Source organism: Cyprinus carpio, chromosome B14 (assembly GCF_018340385.1).
Source record: "Cyprinus carpio isolate SPL01 chromosome B14, ASM1834038v1, whole genome shotgun sequence".
Lineage (NCBI taxonomy): Eukaryota > Metazoa > Chordata > Actinopteri > Cypriniformes > Cyprinidae > Cyprinus > Cyprinus carpio.
In genome coordinates this window covers 8,640,963-8,662,960 of record NC_056610.1, presented here as the reverse complement: position 1 = coordinate 8,662,960, position 21,998 = coordinate 8,640,963, and the positions used below count along the sequence as shown (strand labels likewise).

At 37.4% G+C, this 21,998-nt stretch overlaps 1 protein-coding gene across 1 annotated transcript in view; it reads right to left on the bottom strand.

Annotated features, from left to right (window-relative positions):
- Nucleotides 1-12,476: 12,476 nt before the first annotated feature.
- slc16a2 (solute carrier family 16 member 2) overlaps nt 12,477-21,998 on the bottom strand; it is a 33,951-nt gene continuing 24,429 nt past the window's right edge. Inside the window, exons 4-7 of the mRNA XM_042737954.1 lie at nt 16,120-16,263; nt 15,101-15,329; nt 13,346-13,585; nt 12,477-12,704 (exon numbers count right to left, since the gene is read on the bottom strand). Coding sequence (XP_042593888.1) covers nt 13,365-13,585; nt 15,101-15,329; nt 16,120-16,263 — 594 coding nt within the window. The 3' untranslated portion in view covers nt 12,477-12,704; nt 13,346-13,364. The remainder of the gene's footprint in view (nt 12,705-13,345; nt 13,586-15,100; nt 15,330-16,119; nt 16,264-21,998) is intronic.

The window sequence follows — 21,998 nt, the reverse complement described above, 5'->3', positions numbered from 1 at the left end:
CTTGATTTCCCCAGCGTCTTTGTGCTTTGTGTTTCTTTGAAAAATATTATTCTTTCACAGACTGTTTCTTCCCTTTTGGTGTTTTGCCAGTAAAAGTCAGTAAATATGTTTTCAGTACCTGGCATACAGCATTCTTCTTATTATTTATGACTATAATATCTGCTTCTTCATCAAAACATGCACATTTATGCACACGCACACACAAAGTCTCTATAAAATGTGTGAAATTACTGGTGATGCAGATAAATGAAATGTGGTTTGTTGTTCACAGTCACATCACAATTCTGCATATGGAAACACAATGAACAGAGAAGCAAACAGACTCACAGGCGAAGGGTGGGATGAAGAGCCCCACAGGAATACGATAACATTTCCATGTTCTGGGCGAGATAAAAATGGAGCGTACTATCAGTTCCTGTTTGACAGGAAGTGCTCTGGGGATGTGTTTAGCTTGGAGGGACAATGAAGGCCTGACTCTGAAAGAAGTCGGTGACCTATTGTGTCACCTGTTATCTCATCAAAGACAAACACTTCTGCTGAAAACAAACACACGATTGGAAGCAACTTCACTAACTTTCATTTCTTTCATTAGGTCATTACAAAACATCACTGCAAAATGCTTAACAGATCGCTCATGTACATGCTATATCACCATTTTTTTCTGTTCAAATACGAAATCTGAATTTTGTATATTTATTTATTGTTCCTGTATTGTTTATATTACATTACATTATAGTGATGCCTTCAATTTTGTTCTGCATTGTATCCTCCAACTTTGGGAAGTTTTTAAAAATAAAAAAATAAAATGTTCAATCCAACCATTTTGTTGAAGTAAAATGTAAAGCTAGGTTCTCTAAATTTTTAAAGTATCTATTTATTTATTTTAGAATGCTTATCTTTATTTTTTTACTTTTCAATGGGCCTGTACATTTAAATATTATTTTAAAAATGCTAATTTATTTATATTATATTATATTATATTATATTATATTATATTATATTATATTATATTATATTATATTATATTATTTTATATCATATTATAGGCGATTTGTTATTGCAAACAATTATTCTAGCTGATTGGATGTGTTTCTCTTTTATAATATAATAATGATAATAATGAATTAATAAATAAAATATATTATAATATAAATTAGTATCTATTTCATTATTTTATAGTATATGTTTGCTTTTCAGTAGACTTATTCATTGAAATATTAATTTTTAAAATACACATCTGTGTCGTGGTACTCTTGTGAACATCAACTGACATGGAAGAGAAGAAACTGTTGAATAAAGTCGTTGTTTTTGCTTTCTTTCACACAGAAAGTATTCTCGTAGCTTCATAAACCACTGAGGTCACATGGACTACTTTAAGGATGTCCTTCCTACCTTTCTGGGCCTTGAATGTGGTAGTTACGTTGATATCTATGCAGGGTCAGAAAGCTCTTGGATTTCATCAAAAATATCTTAATTTGTGTTTCCGAAGATGGATGAAGGTCTTAGGCATGTGGAATGACATTAATTGACAAAATTTTCATCTTTAGGTGAACTTTCCCTTTAAGCCTACCTTTTCTGTGGAGATGCTAGCATCTGCTTTACTCTTCATTGATCCCATAGTAGGCCAGCAGATGTTGAGCTCATTCTCAGACAGCGTGACTCAGCATGTCATTCTTCATGCCTCACCAGCATCACTGGAACGGAAGAAACATGACTCAATTATTTAACTGTGAGTAAAACTGCCCTCAGTAATAGATTAAATAATGCTGTTACTACTTTTTCCTACTGACATAATCCAACATAGGCATAAAAAAATGGGTTTTGGTGCTGTTTCAGTAGTCAACAGTGACTAAATCGGATGAATCCGGGGGCACAGACGCTCTGAGTAACACATTTAAAAAGGCAGATGGTGATTTGATGTCTTACACACTTCATCTCATTACAACTGCAATCCTTTCATCTGTTACCTGCTATTTTTTCCTAGCGAGCCTACTGCGTTTTAAATTATGGGAGGCACTTCCGGTTTAAGGGATGTTCCACTTTAAGAGACTGCAATCATTTCAAATCATAATGCTGCACTACAAATAATCTTTATATGAAAGTTTAACTAAACGAGCTGTACATTTTCCTTCATGTTTTATGGAGGAAAGCCTCGCTAATTTAACTTACAAATGGCTGCCCAGCTCTTAAGTTTAAACAAAAATAAGAAGGATGCAGGCCATGCATTGCCATAAAGGCTATGTCCACATGATCAGGTTGGATTTGCTTAATATTTACAAGGAATATGCTAGCCTCATAAAGCAAATCTGGAAATAATATCGTAAACCTTACTGGCATGTAAACTGATCTCTTGTGCTTCTGTAATGAATTCAGACTGTCTTTTGGTATTTCCGTTTGTTGGTGTGTGTGTGTGTGTGTGTGTGTGTGTGTGTACCTGGTATTTATCACATAATGAGGACCAAATGTCCCCCCAAGGATAGTAATATCAGTAAATGTTGTCCTTGTGGGGACATTGTTTAGGTGCCCACGAGGAAAGAAGCTTATAAATCATACAGAATTAAGTTTTTTGAAAATCTAAAAATGCAGAAAGTTTCCTGTGAGGGGTAGGTTTAGGTGTAGGGCGATAGAAAATACACTCTGTACAGTTTAAAACCATTACGCTGATGGAATGTCCCCATAAAACATGGACACACAATGTGTGTGTGTGTAGGCATTGAATAGGGAGATAAGAGTGGCAAAGTTAAACTACTCTGAAGAGCTAAAAAAATAGCTTTCAAGTAATGACTCTACATCATTGTGGAATAGCCTGAAAGCCATCACCAGCTACAAGACCCCATCCCCCAGCACTGAGGACAATCAACACCTGGCTGAAGACCTGAACGAGTTCTACTGCAGGTTTGAAAAACAAACGCTTGGTCTGACACCCCACACCCACTCCGACTGTCTCACAGCACAGCCATCAACACCCCCCACCACTACTGTTTCTCAGCCTGTACTCAAGATCTGTGAAGAGGATGTATGCAAAGTCTTCAGGAAGCAGAAGTTTAGGAAAGCCAAAGGCCCAGATGGTGTCTCTCCAGCCTGCCTGAAAGCCTGTGCTGTCCAGCTATCATCCATCTTCACATTGATCTTCAACAGATCACTGGAGCTGTGTGAAGTCCCCTCCTGATTCAAACGCTCCACCATCATTCCTGTATCCAAGAAACCAAATATCACAGGACTTAATGACTACAGACCTGTTGCTTTAACATCTGTGGTCATGAAGTCATTTGAGAGACTGGTGCTGGACCCTTGCAGGACCCCCTGCAGTTTGCTTACAGAGCACACAGGTCTGTGGATGATGCAGTCAATATGGGATTGCACTACATCCTCCAACATCTGGACAAACCAGGGACTTATGCAAGGATCTTGTTTGTGGACTTCAGCTCCACTTTCAACACCATCATCCTGGACACCCTTCAGAATAAACTCACACAGCTCTCTGTATCCACCTCCATCTGTCAGTGGATCACCAGCTCCCTGACAGACAGAAAGGCAGCAGCTAGTGAGGCTGGGAAAATTCATGTGGATCAGCAGCTTCATGAGAGATGGAGATACTGAGGGTTGTGTTGTTTGGAAACTTGTGTTCTTCTTGTGAAACATTAAATGACTGCACCTCTAAAGAATCTTCTGTCAAGCTCCTAAAGTTTGCAGATGACACCACACTCATCGGCCTCATCCAGGATGGTGACGAGTCTGCTTACAGACAGGAGATTGAGCAGCTGGCTGTCTGGTGCAGTCTTAACAACCTGGAGCTGAACACTCTCAAAACAGTGGAGATGATCATGGACTTCAGAAGAAACCCCCCTGCTCTCCCCCCACTCACCATCATGAACAGCACTGTGTCTGCAGTGGAGTCATTCAGATTCCTGCGCACAACCATCTCTCAGAACCTGAAGTGGGACATTCACATTGACTCAGGCACAGATGACACAGTTTTACTCAGCTATTATTAAGTCGGTTCTGTGCTCTTCTATAACTGTCTGGTTTGGGTCAGCCAGCAAATCAGATTTAAGAAGACTGCAACGGACTATTAGGACAGCAGAAAGGATCATTGCAGAGTGTGTACCTGCCCAGTTCTTCACTCCAGAGTGAAGAAACGGGCAGGTTACATCATCACAGACCCCTCTCACCCCGGACACAACCTGTTTACTCTTCTCCCCTCAGGCAGGTGATGATCTCTGTGCATTAGATCATCTAGGCATAAAAACAGTTTTTCCCCCATGCCATCTCCAGGTTAAACAGCTAACATGTGAATCATTACCTGTGTTCTGTAATTGTTTCCCGTAAATCATTCTACATCTTTAATTATTGCCTTTCTCAAGTATTATGTAAATACACATGCACATCTCTTTATTTATACAGTTCTATATAGAGTAAAAATGCACATAAATCAATCCACTGTTCCAGATTCATACACATTATTTATTGCTATGTCTTACTAATTTTATCTTATTTGTATTTTTTATTTTTTCTGTTCTCATGTCAGATGTATGCATGTATGTACGTATATGTACCAGGAGCACCTAAAAAAAAAAAAAAAAAAAAAACAACAACAAATTTCTCGTGTGTTTGCACACATCTGGCGAATAAAGCTAATTCTGATTCTGATTACATTAGTGAATTGTATTATACTTAAATTAATCAGATTAGTGATAGGTGACAAACTGTTAAATAAGTTAAAAGTGCAACTCAGCGCTTTCCATGGAAGATATACATCATTACATGGAAATTTATTTTAAAACTTATTTGAAAGAGTTCTGTTTTCTTACTTAAGATATGAATTAATCAAAAAGAGGAAGAAGATGAAGAACCGAGAAAAAGAGAATGACACAGAGGGCTGTAATAGTGATTTTCAGTGTAGAGTCAGAGGTATTGCGGTTTACTCTTCATGTGGAAATCCACTCAGCTGCATATTTACATCGTAATACTGACTATATGTGCTGGAATGAATTCATTACATCATTGTACTGTCAGCACGCAACACACAGAACACAAGCGGGGGGAGTTTCCATGTGTGTGACTGCTGGAGGGGTTTCGTCATTCTGGAATATATAATAACTACAATACAATCGAATTCAAATTGAAACAATGCCACAAATGCTGTCTTATTTATTTTACGTCTTTGTTATTAACTTTTTTGATAGATAGCCTACGGTTACCGGACGGAGGCAAAACTTTTTTATTTAGGAAACATTCAGTTCCGACGTCGTGTAAAAACCTAACCACTGGGGCGACAAATCGTCGGAAGGTAAGACGGGCGTCGACGAATTTTATCATCAAAGGTAACTATTAGTACCGAAAGATTTTATAAGGAAAAAGAGAATTGGCTGTCTGTTAAAACCTGGGCCTAATTAAAAAAATAGTTGTTTTAAAAATATCAAGCTACGTTCACTGTACTTATTCAACTCTCATATCTGGATATGTATTTTGATTTTAATCAGGGGCTAAAGCTCACTCACTCACTGAGGCGCTGGAGAGTGAATTTGAATTTACAGACAGTGAGCGCCCTCTGGAGGTTCAGTGATGTCATTACACCTCCGGCCCTCACAGCTAATGAAGACAAACCTGCAACTGTGTAACTTCATTTCAGTTTAATCTGAATTCATTTTAAACAAATTTTAAGATTATTTGTGACCCTGGAGCACAAAACCTGTCATAAGTGGCACGGGTATATTTGTAATAATAGCCAACGATACATTGTATGGGTCAAATTATCGATTTTTGTTTTATGCCAAAAATCATTAGGATATTAAGTACAGATCATGTTCCAAGAAGATATTTCATAAATTTCCTACTGTAAATATATCAGTATATCAAATATATTTTTGATTAGTAATATGCATTGCTAAGAACTTCATTTGGACAAATTTAAATGTTTTTAAAAAAAAATGTTAATTTTTTTGCACCCTCACATTTTCAAATAGACATATATTCTAACAAATCACACATCAGTGGAAAGCTTATTTATTCATTAATCTCAGTTTGACAGTATGTCATTGTCAGTTATGTCAATAATCACCAGTTTCTAAGTCATAGTGTCCCATGTCCTGCAAAAATAGCTCAGATGGCAGCCAGATCATCACATTGCTATATTTCTGCAGTGTTGATCCCTAAGATCATGTTAATCATAAATTATATAACATTACAAATCAAATAGTTCTGGTTCTTGATTGTGATTTGTTGTTTGTACTCTAGAAACATACACCTGACCTCATGACATCAGTTTCACTGCGCCACTATGTGTGTTTTAGCACATCAGATTAGTGATAGGTGACAAACTGTTAAAAAAGTTAAAAGTGCAACTCAGCACTTTCCATGGTAAGATATACGTATAACGTTACATGGAAATTTATTTTAAAACTTATTTGAAAGAGTTCTGTTTCCTTAAGATATGAAGATATCAAAAAAGAGGAAGAAGATTAAGAACCTTGAAAAAGAGAATGACAGCCTCTCAGTGAAATTAGCTGTGTTGACATTGTAATAGGCCATTCATAAGATTCGTGCAAATCTGATGAGTTTTTATTTGGGGGATTTATATGATTGTATATCTCAAGGGAACTAGCTGTCTTCTAGTCTTAGCCACCGACCGTTGACTGAATGTCTGATGCATATGGAAACACTTCAGGAGTTCAGAAGTCCTCATCTGATTGGTTGAATTCTGCAGGATTTCTGGGAAAGGCGTGTTGTGTTCTTTAACGTTCCACCTGGAAACAGATGCAGTGACAGCAAAGCACATGAAAGAAAGCGCTTATATGTGTAATATATAAAGACTCCTTAAAATACATCCAAGAGTTTTACACATCGGTCTGTTATTTTAGGGACATATCCGGGCTCCTAAACATGACGTGGCACAAAATAAAACGTGATTGGCTGAATTACCTGTCAGTCATATGGACTCTGGGGCGGGCCTTGACCATTCAAAGCGGTCATGCTCTCAGACTTTCTGCCCTCAGTCTGAAAGTTTTGGCTATGCAAGACTAGCTGTCTTCAGAAAAGTGTTGCTGGCATTTCCTTTTCGTCTATCCTCCGTTTGATGACTAATGTAGAGTTTATATATAGTGTTTACCACAGTAAAAGCTACAGGTGCTGGTCATATAATTAGAATATCATCAAAAAGTTGATTTATTTCACTAATTCCATTCAAAAAGTGAAACTTGTATATTATATTCATTCATTGCACACAGAGTGATATATTTCAAATGTTTATTTTTTTATTATTATTTTGATGATTATAACTGACAACTAAGGGAAATCCCAAATTCAGTATCTCAGAAAATTAGAATATTGTGAAAAGGTTAGATATTGAAGACACCTGGTGCCACACTCTAATCAGTTAACTGACTCAAAACACCTGCAAAACCTTTAAATGGTCTCTCAGTCTAGTTCTGTAGGCTACACAATCTCAGGGAAGACTGCTGACTTGACAGTTATCCAAAAGACGACCATTGACACCTTGCACAAGGAGGGCAAGACACAAAAGGTCATTGCAAAAGAGCCTGGCTGTTCATAGAGCTCTGTGTCCAAGCACATTAATAGAGAGGCGAAGGGAAGGAAAAGATGTGGTAGAAAAAAGAGTACAAGCAATAGGGATAACCGCACCCTGGAGAGGATTGTGAAACAAAACCCATTCAAAAATGTGGGGGAGATTCACAAAGAGTGGACTGCAGCTGGAGTCAGTGCTTCAAGAACCACTACTACGCACAGACGTATGCAAGACATGGGTTTCAGCTGTCGCATTCCTTGTGTCAAGCCATTCTTGAACAATAGACAGCGTCAGTAGCGTCTAAAGACAAAAAGGACTGGACTGCTGCTGAGTGGTCCAAAGTTATGTTCTCTGATGAAAGTACATTTTGCATTTCCTTTGGAAATCAGTGTCCCAGAGTCTGGAGGAAGAGAGAAGAGAGCTCTGATGTGTGTTCGTTTACTCACCAGCTCTTAGAGCAGAAAGAACTGTATATAATAAACAGAACTATAATAACAAGTCATAATTCACTTCTTGACATGATTTAGGACATAGACAGTAGACTTTTTTTGTCCTTTTTGTTTGCACTGAGGGGCCTGGTTTCTAACAAAATTCCATTTAACATATTAACAATCATCAGTCATCATTAAATTGAGAGCAAATATTGACAAAAAGACAATTTGGAGTAACAATTGGTGTGTAATATGTTTATTGTTGGTTGAATAGAAAACAAAAAATTACATTTATTACAGGATTCAAAAAATACTTTTCACATAAACACAAAATTACACATTTCTAGCAGCTCAGCTTCAATAATCCTTTAAAATCGCTAATATTTCATGACGGATGATTATGAGGATGATGAAAATTGAGGTTCAGAAAACAAGTGCTACAGTTGTGTAAAGTGAGGACAGTTGAATAAGATAAAAAGAGAAGAGATGCTTTCATGACTGACTTTACTGACCTGTTATTGTAGTTTAGAATGAGAAATGACTGTTAATTGAAGCCCTATAGCCTGTTTTCAGGCTTTACAGCATGTGTCGCTATAGTACAAGTAAGCACCAGGTGGGACGGACACTCTCCAGACACAAGAGGTCAAAGTGCTTGAACCCTCCTCTGATCCCTAGAGGTCAACTCTGTGTGTATGCATATATATATGAAAAATGTACTTAAACGTAAGTACAGTTTTTGTTGTGTTGACAACTGTAAACTATATAATTGAGAAGCCTGGTGGAAATGTAGTTTAGAGTGTTTTATGTGCAGGCACAAGGTACATCAGAAAGGGCAGAGAGCGGTCTAAAGTATTGGTCCGAAAGCTAAAGAGACCTTTACTATGTTTACGCACCAGTTCAACATTTACAGAAAAATAAAGTTTAATGCGTCCCCTAGATTAAATTCCTTCTGCAATATGCAGGAACACAAACAGATAAATCAATATATTATCTGGCCTTTAAATTGATCTGCATTCTGAAATAAAAATGCAGCAAGTGGACAGGACAAAAAGGCAGTGATGTGAGGTAAGAAAGTGTTAAATCATTATTTTAGTAGAAAAACAACCATTGTGAAATAGCTGAGAGTGAGATCAGTGAGAGAAACAGGATAGGAAAAATATTTCAAAAGTAAAAAAATGTTGAGCAGTAATTGATTAAATCGTAAGTAGATTTACATATCAGTAAGAAGCTGAGTGGTTGGGCAAGGTTAAAAAAATTAAAACGAGTTATCCCTAAAGCCAAAAGTGTAAAATGCCAAGTCAACTTACATATTCAAAAAGTAAATAGGGTGAATTTTGCACTGACTTTTAATAATTAAAAGCAAAACCAGAATAAAAGACAAGAGAGAGACAGACAAAGTCCAATTGGCAGAATTTGGCAGAAACTGGACAAAATGATTAGTGGAAGACACAAGCGGCGCGAGTCAGACTGCAGGAGTCTGTATCTATGACAAGAACATCTGTAATAAGTGTGAATTTTACGCAATTAATTTTGCATTATGACATTTTCATAAATTAAGCATTTTTCTGCACTATTATTATTACTGTAATGCAAAAACACATCTCATTTATGTAATGTGAAAAGTCATATTAGTTGTAGTACTGCAGATTTTAATGTTCTTTACCATATCACAATGCATATATAGATATAGATATATATATGTGTGTGTGTGTGTGTGTGTGTGTGTGTTTTCTCTTGAGATTCACCCAATTCACCTATTCAGACTCCAATGCCTTTATCAATAAAATGTGTTGTATAACAGTTTTATGAATCTAGCGTGCAATAATATGCAGGCGGGTGATGAAAAATGAAAACTTCTGCACTCCCTGAGTTTCTAAAAGTCTGAATGTGTCTGTCTCTCTCATACTTTGTCCCTCACGCATATAAAATGTGTAAATCTTATTCAGTAATTGAGTTTATAAAAGTATTAGTGTGGATGATCATTTGGATGAGGATTTATTTGCAGGGCCTGCTATATGTGATGAGCACCGATAATCACATGCAGCTCAGGTAGAGAGACATTAATGACAAGAAGCATGGTTTTGAGGCTCAAAGATTCGCACTGCAGTCCATGAGTCTGCACAAACCACTGTAGGAGGCAAATCAATATGACTAAGTGCACCAGGGTCTAATATTTATCAGTATGAAACCATAAAACAGGCGTCTGAGGTATGCACGATTTCGTATTTTTCCTATAAAGACATCAATTCTTCTACTCTGAATTTGTGCTCTGCATTTCACCCACATAGCAGTGAACACACACACCTGGAGCAGATGGGGGTTCAGTGCCTTGCTCAAGGGTCTCACCTCAGTCGTGGTATTGAAGGTGGAGAGAGCGCTGGACATTCACTCCCCCCACCTACAATCCTGCTCAAGGGTCTCACCTCAGTCGTGGTATTGAAGGTGACTCTCTATCCATTAGGCCACGACTGCCCCCAAGCATCTTTAGTCACCACATAACATCCTCACACAGTCCCTAAACCCAAAGAGGTGTCTTGTGGCCTAGTTGCTTTACTGTAAAAGCACCGTCTCCTGGTTGTTAATGCTGGAGGGGGGTGTGTTTTGGGGGTGTTTGGTTAAGATCGTGACCATCTTTTGTTTTTAAACAGGGCATCTAATGAGTTCTGAGGAAAATGTACCAGAAACAACGTTAATTAGCTCATACGGACATATCTCCATGACAACACGGACAGAAACTGGTGGTTAAAGGGCTTCTGGGAAATAGTTGACAAATAGACGGATGAAAGTGCAGAGAGAATGAGTACAGCTCTGTTCCAAATACTAGTGCGCTGCCTTGATGTCTATGGCATGAATTAGCGTCCTAACCTCTACACAGTAACAGTAATTGATTTCAATAGTTAGATGTCAGCATGTTGCTAAGTCACTCTAATAAGCATGCATACATAAATGTAGGTTAAAATAGTCTATTTTTAATCAAACTGGACTATTTTTAATGTATCATCAATATTTCTCTTGGCTGAATTGTTTCAGCTCACTAGTTTTTGGAAGAGACTCAGGAAAAGCTGCTCTTGCTAAACGAGTGAGACATGTTAATATAATCGACCAATAAAAAAAACACAAAATTATCAAAAAGAATAAGCACAACTTCAAATGTCACATAATAATTGATTAATTAATAATCATAAACATGGCCCACTTTGTGCAATACTTTGTTGTTTTGCTAACAGCAATCAGTTCTTTCCATTCTTAAACAGAATCACAGATGTGACATTTTTTTAGTGTCGTCATTCAGTTCAGATCGCGCTTTGATTGTCTTCGTAAGTCCACTCAAGTCGATTTCAAATGCCAGATTTGTTTTTAATATAACAAACGAGACACAACATATAACCAAAATATAATTTCTTTAAAAAAATACAATAAATGGGAGTCAAATGTGAAAAAAAGACATATATAGATTTTAAAAAATAGATGATTTAGTGATTTTGTCCTTGAGTGGATCTCAGGAAAATTGTCAAGAAATATCTAGGTCATATTTTACCCCAAAAATAAGAAATTATATTTTGCATAAATGTTGGACTGAAATAAAAGATGTAGGATTTACTTTAAAACAATTTTCACTAAGAAACTGCTTGTAAATTTCACAAATAATTCTTTGCAACAAGTACCAAAATGAATTAATTGTGAAAATAAGACTGAAATAATATTTTCTTGTAAACATCTCCAATAAAGTTTAATTTACAGCTTTTGATTTTTTTTTAATTTTTTTTTTTTTATAATTTTTTATGTATGTTTTTGTTTTTTTTTTTTTATTTTGATGATGAACAAGATTGTTTTCACATTATATAAATTTGGTGGAAATGTGCATATTGTTATAAAACTAAAAAGCAAAAAAATATATATATATATTCATGCAAAATATCATTTCTATTTATTTTCCTTTGGCATTTTTCACGAGATTCACCCCCTTTATGAATATTGATCCTTTAGATTTCATCTGTCTCAATGGTCATGGCACAGTTTGTGAACTCCTTACTGCATAGCTGATTACTGAACTAAATTTAGCGGATATTATTTAGCGGACAGAGGATTAGCTTTTTAAAAATTTCATAAAAATGATTCCTCATTTAGTTTTCATTTCTACATAATTCATGCATGCAATGCACGGCTGCGGTACGTCATTATAAGAAAATCACGGCTGAGGTTATCAAAGTCGATAGCAGAAAGTGCAAGAAGAAAGAAGAATTTTTCTCATAAAAGTTTCCGAAAAAACAATTCCAAGCAAATCTATGGAGGATTTTTAAAAAAATCGTATTATGAAAACATCTAAAGCTTACAAATCATAATCTAGACAATAATCTATCAAGCTCAATGAAAACAGCACTTTTCTCTGTGCTGGAAATGCTACTCTCTCTCATCAAATTAAAGTTTTCTTTATAAAGGTGCTAAAACGTTTGCTGTCCTAATTTAACTGATGGCCCCTTTTATATGTGATCTCTCTTTTCTGACATCTCCGGGAATTTGTGTTCAGTCACTCAGGAGCCGGTGGAAACGGCAGTGCGGGCCACTGGAGGAGGGTTTGGGCTCTTGATGGATGATCATGTCTCCTCTCCAGAACAGCAAACGAGCAGGGGGGGAAAGCCTTGAGACTTCGAGTTTGATTAGAGCCAAGCAAAGAGGGAATACATCACACGCCATCTTGACACACACTCACGTACACACGCCACAAGCAGTGCTGGTGAGATGAATCCCTGCAGAAAGACAGAGAAACACCAGACTTTGCCAGTTTTTCATGTCGCACATCAAATATTAAGCTTGAGTAACCCTTTATCTATACTAGATGACAGAAATGTAATCCTAGATGTCCACAGTCAGGGTCCAAAATCTCAAGCCATAAAAATTTCAGAGCATGCATGAAACTGTATTTTGCATTTTTTGTCAGCTTGGTGAAATTTAAAGTAAATCTCTGTCTGTGACCAGTATTTACCAAACTTTGATGAAAAATTAAAAAATAGTTAAAAGTTCACTATTATAAAGAATAGCTGAACATAAGCTCACAAATCAAATCTATTGTTTACAATGATTACTGCCTTGAGTTATTATTTTGGAATGAATGTAAAATGCTTAAAAACACAAAGCAATTGAGATTTATACTTGGGTTTAAGAATATAAATGATTATTCGACTATATTTGTTGAAAAGCAAAAATCGCAAACCATAACAGTTTCTAAGCTTGAATGAATTTTAATTTTTTTCTATACACTGGAGCCCAAAAGTTTGAGACTGCATTAAAAATCTGGGATTCAAAACCCAGAAATAAATTTAAAAGTTAAACTTAAATTAATGTAAAACAAACAAACCAAAAAATATTATAAAGATGCAAGATAAACTACCTTTGTGAGGCTGTGGGCTTCATATGTGTGTCTCCATGTCTGTGTATCCGGGCAGCATGTCTCCGTTAGAGCAGTTCAACATCTTGTCCATGCTGGGGTCTTTGGCCTCTGTTCTTTGTTCGTTTTTCATGCGCTGGTGCACCAGAGGTACAAAAAACATCACAATACCCCCCACTATCGGAGGAACACCGGCCAGATAAAACGCCACACGGTAGTCTCCAAAATAGTCGTGAAGAAGTCCTGAGAAAGAAGACAAGACATAGAGAAAGCACATTTGAGAGATGAGACCGCATTAATGCAGTTCATTTCTGTATAGCATAATGTATTTCCAAGTGAAAAAGAATATTCAATGCAGGCACTTTTTTTTACATCATGTGCATTGATTTCTTAATCTTGTTACATGATTTATTTAATTTATCTCTTGCACATCAGAGTCAGACACTTCTGTCAATTGTTGTGTGTGTGTGTGTGTGTGTGTGTGTGTGTGTGTGTGTGTGTGTTAAAAAAAAGAAAGAGAAGAAGATTTACTATTGAATATCATACACTCATTGTTCACAATAAGAACTGGATTAAAGTAAATCGAGTCTGTTTTGATTTCATGTTGACTTTAAATAAAAAGACTGAAGAATGGAACTAATCCAATTCAATCGAGTCTCCCCGCTATGACGGCCACATTCATCTTCAAATGCTCTCGATTTCAAAATCCTTCTCTAGGAATCTCAGTGAAGCTTGCAATCTGGAACACATCTGAAGCAAAACAACTATGAGCTATTTAGACTTTGAAGACTTTGGTAAGATGCTCCCCAGCATCCTATACAGAAGATATAAGATCACTTGAAACTTAAGTAAACATTTAGAAGTCAGGTTGTGGTTCCAAGTATGTGAAATAACAGTATGTGACAGCCAATCCAAACCTAGTTGTAATGCCCCTGCTGTGAAGGCAACGCTTTAAAAAAAGATCCTACAAATGATGCATCACATTCTCGAATGAAGACTCTGTGTTCCTGAAACCGATCCAGAGTTCAGACAGGTAATGTATTCTGTAAATGAACCTTGAGACCTGAAAGTATAAGGTTCATTTATTGGAATACAAATGGAGCAGATGTTCTGGTGGGTCTAATTCTTCGAAACGCGTCTGCAAAACTGGAAACATATGGAGACCATCGCTGAACAAGAGCGTTTAAGTCAACAGTCCAAACTATATGTGCTCACAGGGAGACCTTGGAATTTACCCTCCGAAATAAATCTCATTCACGTCCACAGTACCAGAAACTGGAAAAACACTTTTAGTCTGTTGTACGTGTGTGAGTCTTATCTGGGGAACGCCGCCAAAATAAGCATGCTGGCAGATTAAATTATGTTTGATTATGTTAAATATGTACAACATATTTATCTGCAAGTTTTGTGTATGTGAGTGTACATTTGTCAGTAAAAAAATTTATTAAAAGCAAAAAGTTTTACAAGTTGTTTATTTGTGTTGTGTTGTGTTGTGTTGTGTTGTGTTGTGTGTGTGCATATATATTATATATATATATTATATATATATATATATATATATATATATATATATATATATATATATTAATCGTCCATATAAAAATACATTTTTACATAAAATACATATAAAATGTATTTTATATACTGTTATTCTTATAAAATATAATTTAAATGCATTTAAAGGAAATTTAAACTAAAGATTAGGCATTCCAAGCAAGCAAATCTTAAATGTTTTATTGCAAAGATGAAGCTTCTCACCTGCGATTGGGGGTCCCGCTGTCATTGGTATGGCCATGAGGCCGAGGAGGTAGCCGATAGCTTGAGACGCCTGCATGGGCCCTACTAAATCAAAGGCGATGGGGGCCATGATAGTGATGAAACAGCCGTCACAAAGACCCATCAATATGAAAACCACCACCAGACCTTCGAACACGGCGCACTGAGGTATCATCATCGACATCAGACCCAGTAATATGAATGATGCCACCTACACATACAGACACACAGAGATCGTCTAAGCATATGGACTAATGCTGCGCTACATCCAAAGTTTGACATCTGAGACTTACAACCATGACGGCAAAATCCACTTCCTGATGCTGAAAATTATTAAAAAAAAACTGAATGGTACTGGTAACAGAATCTGAATTTTAAGGGGGAAACACATAAAAATACCATAGAAAATTACTTTTTTTTTATTTTGATAGATAGGAAAATTAAACTATGTGGAACAAGCTCTTGTAAGCACAACTGCAAAGTTGATATCTATTTAATATTTTAAACAAGTCAGGCAAACAATTTTTATTGTTATTGTTGGATGATGTGGAAGTAATTTTTTCATAAAAAAACCTCACTCTCATGAAACATTAAAAATGTCATTGAAAATCAATTCCTAGAAGCAAATATTGTCTTTAATGGAAAAGGTATTATGCAGATGTTCAACTGAAGTTTCCTGGCAACCAAATTGCAAAGGATAATGAAACGGCATTGCAATGAATGAAACAGCATGCTGTCTTTCAGGAAACAGTTATTATATATTGACATCAATAAAAAGTTTGTTCCACTTTTAGAACATACAGAACTTCAGAAACACCAAAGCCATTGATTGGGCTGCTGTGATGTAACAACGGTGTGACCTTAAGCAAGTCACTTCACCACAGCAGGAGTGTCCTGTCATTTTTTCATGCCAATTTATGGTGACACAGAATGAAATTTCTCCAGCTATGGAATTATGATTCACTGACATGCAGTAAGTAGCTCCTGTTTGGTATCCATACCTGCATGTAGATTTTCTTTACTCCAGGTATGAGATCGCCGATCTTCCCAAACAGCAGTCGACCGACTCCAGACGACGCTCCGATACACACGAGCAGCACCCATTCCCTCTGAGTGTCTGGAAACTTCTCCTTCACAAAGTTCATCTGCCATAGAAACAGGAAAACCATCAGATGATTAACATACACATACAAAACTACCTATCCATCAATCAGTTCACCCACCTATCCATCCATCCACCCACCCATTCATCCATCCATCCATTCATCCTGCTATCCACCCATCCATTCATCCAGCCATCCCATCCACCCACCCATCCATCCATCAAGCCATGCAGCTCTATCCAGCCTGCCATCCATCCATCCATCCATCCATCCATCCATCCATCTATTCATCTAGCAATCCATCCATCCATCCACCAATCCATCCATCCATCCATCCATCCATCCATCCATCTATTCATCTAGCATCTAGCCATCCATCCATCCATCCATCCACCAATCCATCCATCCACCCATCCACCCATCCATTCATCCATTCATCCAGCCATCCCATCCACCCACCCATCCATCCATCCATCCATCAAGCCATGCAGCTCTATCCATCCATCCATCCACCCATTTATCCAGCCATCCATCCACCCACCATTCATCCATCCATTCATCCAGCCATCCATCCACCTACCCATCCATCCAGCCATCCATCCACCCACCATTCATCCATACATTCATCCAGCCATCCATCCACCTACCCATCCATCCATTCATCCAGCCATCCATCCATCCATCTACCCATCCATCCACCCATCCATCCATCCAGCCATCCATTCATCCACCCACCCATTCATCCATCTATCATCCAACCATCCCTTCGTCCATCCATCCATCCATCCATCCATCCATCAACCCATCCAACCATCCATCCATCCATCCATCCATCCATTTATCCATCCACCCATCCATCCGCCCACCCACCCATCCATCCATCCATCCACCCACCATTCATCCATTTATCATCCCTCATCCCTTCATCCATCAACCCATCCATCCATCCATCCATCCACCCATCCATCTATCCATCCAGCCATCCACAACACTATTCAAAGGTTAGGGGTCAGTATGATAAAAATCCCCCAAAATTATAAATACATGAATTTCTGTTTTTAATTAAATATTTTGATGTTTTTAATTCTGTTTTTAATGAAACATAAGAGGTTTAAGACTTTGTTAATAAATGGATTATATTGAGATATTTGACAAAAAAATGGATGATATAGAGATTATTTAATATGGATAGGTTAAAAAAAGAAATAAAACACTAGACAACTTGTTGATGTAACAATGAAGACTGGAGTAATGGCTATTGAAAATACACATTTACTATCACAGGAATAAATTACATTTGCAAATATATTCAAATAGATTTTCCAGCAGGCACAGGAAGTCAATTTAACAGGTTATAACAATATAATAGGTTGACGTTGGACATGATGTCAGATAGACGTTGCATTTTGGTTGATAGTGAAAATCGGGTTGACATCAGTATTTGACGCCAATTTTACTTTGACTTAACATTGGATTTTGGTTACACAACCTAAAAACAACAAATGTCAATGTCAGCGGATGTCAGTATAGGACATCAAATTAACATTGACATTAGATATTGAATTGACTGAATTTGGTTACTCGATGACGTCACAACTGAAATTGAACCAAATATCAACATCTTATGACATTGTGTGCCTGCTGGGTAATTTTGACACTTATTTTAAATTGAAATAATATTTCACAATATTAATGTTTTTTTCTTTCAAAAACATAAAAAAAAATCTTACTATCCACAAAGTGCATATATCAAAGTTAATCTTGACGAATTGTCCTTTTCTAGCTCTACTCAGTATTCCCTTGTATAAATACAAAAACACTGGCCTCTTGTTGACATCGAAGAGCTAGTTAAGTGTGATTCCTGTGGCAAAATTCATCACTGGACTAAACAGTTGTCTTTGTACAGCCATAGTCAGCGTCAAAGACCTTTTTCTTTAGCCTCATCAATGAAAGCATTAATGGCGCTTTGTGGTGGGAACAGAGGAAAAGCAGCTATAAGTTGAATATTTCCGCTCATAGACGCCCTTGTTCCTAAGAAGGGAAGAGGGGGATATGGGGTTAAAAATAAAAAAAAATCCTTTAGAAGCATTTCCTGACCATAGAGATCACAGGCCTGTGGATTGGATGTCTTTTGAAAACTGCTTGAATGAGAAAACCTTAGGGGCACATCAAAAGCCCTGAGATTTTACATTTAGGTTTAATGTGAAGGAAGGGCTTTCCTATTTCACCACGAGAAATGAGAGGCAAACGTGTACATATGCACAACAAAAGCCGGGACTTAGTGTTTACTTCTGGTGCGAAGCCTGAAAAAACACAACTGTAGGTGGAAGAGAGAGACTGAGGCGAGGGGGGAAGGTCTCTCTCATCAACTTTATACCACCGCCCACAAAATACACACACACATCCCAAACACACACATGTTGGCTAACTCACACCTAAACAAATAAACACTTACTTCAAACACATACCAATGATTTGACATATATCAACAAAACACAAATGCAACAAACGCGCACACAAACACACTTTTTCTAAACACACACACACACATACACACACTCACACACTCTTACAGTATAATGAAAAAAATATTGGTGTAGGATTAACTTTGAAATAATTTTCACTCTGAAATTGCTTTAAAATTTTTACAAATGAATAGAAAGAAATAGCATAGATCTAACTGAATTAAACATGACATTTTTAAGACTGAAATTGTATTTTTGAAAAACATACCCTAATATTCTATATTTATAACTTATGAAAAATCATTTTCAAAATATACTACCATTAAATTTTTGGGGGGTCAGTATGTTTTTTATATTTTATTTGTATTTTTTTATAAGAAAATAATACTTTTCTTCAGCAAAGACACATTTAGTGGTTTAGAAATGACATAAAATACATTTTTATTGTTAAAAAGGGATTGGATAGAATTTAAAAAATTTTAAAGTCTCTTATGCTCACCAAGGATTTAATGAAAATACAGTAAAAATAGTAATATTGTGAAATATGGATACAATTTATAATAGCTGTTTACTATTTGATTTTTAAAAATGTAATTGATTCCTGTGATGCAAAGCTGAATCTTCAGCATGATTACTCCAGTCTTCAGTGTCACATGTTCCTTCAGAAATCATTCTAATATGCCGATTTCCTGCTCAAGAAACATTTCTGATCATTATCAATGTTTTTGCTGCTTTCTATTTATGTGAAATCCATGATATCCATTATGAATAAAAAATGAACTGAACAAAGAACAGAATTCATTTGAAATAGTAATCTTTTGTAATGTTAAAAGTTTTTATACTGTCTGTTTTGATTAATTAAATGCATCCTTGTAGAAAAAGAGTAAAAAGGTTTCTTTAAAAAAAAACTGACTCCAAACTTTAGAACGCTGTTAATTAGAGCACATCTCCATTAACCGCACTAAAGCAATTATACACGCGCTGAACAATTAAAGGTTTTGATTAACTGTGTTTTACAGGGATTGGAAAGCACACATGATGGAACCATCTGCGTCAAGCTTTTCTTTCAGCAAACAGTGCATCCTCTTATATCATCACATTTTATGGCCTGTTTATCACTGTGACTCAAACTCCATTTATGCAGTTCAGCGGCTAGAAACTAACACTCAGCTTAATTCATTTCTCTCTGAGAACAAGAGAGAAGCACCATTACAGCTGAGTAATTCAGGTGTCCAAGTAAAAGTATGTCCATCACCATGACAACAGAATGAGAGAGAAGAAAAGGTGAAACAAGGACAGAAATCCCAAGAGTCTGACCTGAAATGACCACACGCAGAGTTAATAATTCATCATCAACATGTGTGGACTCATCACATAGGCTTTCTGTCATGCAGAGTGCCGTAAATATTTCAGTTTGCCGAACCCTAAAACATTATTTATGATTGGGACGGGTTTATCGCTCCTATAGCCTCCTCTGTTTTCTTAACGTTAAATGCATACTGGTTTGACTGACAGTAAATCGTAGGCGTGTTGTTCAGTTTGTCTTCATGAAATGGTTGTGGGCTTGTTAACAACAGCCTCCGTGAAACAGCAAATGTCAAAACCCTGTTTAACATTCAGTTCAGAAGTTAAAATGGATTTTTTTGCATTACTGAACTGCATTAGCGTGCTAAAAACACTTTTTTATGATTTATTGATTGCACTGATAAGGATGTGGTATTTAAAAAATGTTAACTAGAAAAGCAAATCGTTTCCAAGAAGAAACAGAGCTACTGCAAGTTTCATGTTTCATAAATTATGTGCTTAAACTGAAGACTAAGCTCACACAAAAATGAAAACTGACATTAGTTAGTCTTTGTATAAACCAATATGGCACAAATACAAAATATCTTTATTGCACAATGGGAGGAATATTTAACTGTTCATAAGGTAGATTTGTCTGGGGGAAGAAACTGTTCTTGTGCCTGGCTGTCCTGGTATTTGCGGCTCTGAAGCACCGGCCAGATGGCAAAAGTTCAAAACGGGGATGGCTTGGATGTGAGGGATCCAGAGAGATTTTCTGAACACTTTTCCTCACTCTGGATGTATACAGTTCTTGAAGGGTGGGCAGGGGAGCACCAATAATCCTCTCGGCAGTCCGAACCGTTCTCTGTAGTCTTCTGATGTCTGATTTTGTAGCTGAACCAAACCAGACAGTTATTTAAGTGCACAGGACAGACTCAATGATGGCTGAGTAGAACTGTTTCAGCAGCTCCTGTGGCAGGTTAAACTTCCTCAGCTGGAGAAGGAAGTACAACCTTTGTTGGGCCTTTTTAACAATGGAATCAATGTGATTGTCCCACTTCAGGTCCTGAGAGATGGTGGTTCCCAGGAATCTGAATGACTCCACTGCAGTCACAGTGCTGTTCGTGATGGTGAGTGGGGGGAGTGCAGGGGGGTTTCTCCTGAAGTCCACGATCATCTCCACTGTTTTGAGAGTGTTCAGCTCCAGGTTGTTAGACTGCACCAGACAGCCAGCTGCTCTGTAAGCAGACTCGTCACCGTCCTGTATGAGGCTGATAAGTGTGGTGTCATCTGCAAACTCCTGGAGCTTGACAGAGGGGTGTACAGGAAAAAGACCAGTGGGACAAGGACGCAACCTTGAGGGGCACCAGTTTTGGTGGAGCGGCTGTTTGACATGAATTTCCCCAGTCTCACTAGCTGTTGCCTATCTGTCAGAAAGCTGGTGGTCCACTGACAGATAGAGCTAGGGACCGTGAGCTGGGTTAGTTTGGTCTGGAGAAGTGTTGGGATGATGGTGTTGAAGGCCGAACTTAAGTCCACAAACAGGATCCTCACATAAGTCCCTGATTTATCCAGATGCTGTAGAATGAATTGCAGTCCCATGTTTACTGCATCATCCACGGACCTGTTTGCTCAGTAACCAAACTGCAGGGGGTCCAGGAAGGGACCAGTGATGTCCTTCAGATAAGCCACAACCAGTTTTCAAATGACTTCATGACGACAGACGTTAGAGGCAAAGATCTGTAGTCATTAAGTCCTGTTATCTTGAGTTTCTTTGGGATGGGGATGATGGTGGAGCATTTGAAGCAGGCAGGGACTTCACACAACTCCAGTGATCTGTTGAAGATCTGTGAAAAGATGGGGGCCAGCTGGTCAGCACAGGTTTTCAGACAGGCTGGTATCACGCCGTCTGAACCTGGCGCACATCATCTTCACTGATCTGAAGTGCGGGGCAGGGGGCGGGGCTTGATTGCTGGAGGTTTTATCCTGAGTTTTGCTGTAAACCATGGCTTATCATTGTTGAATGTT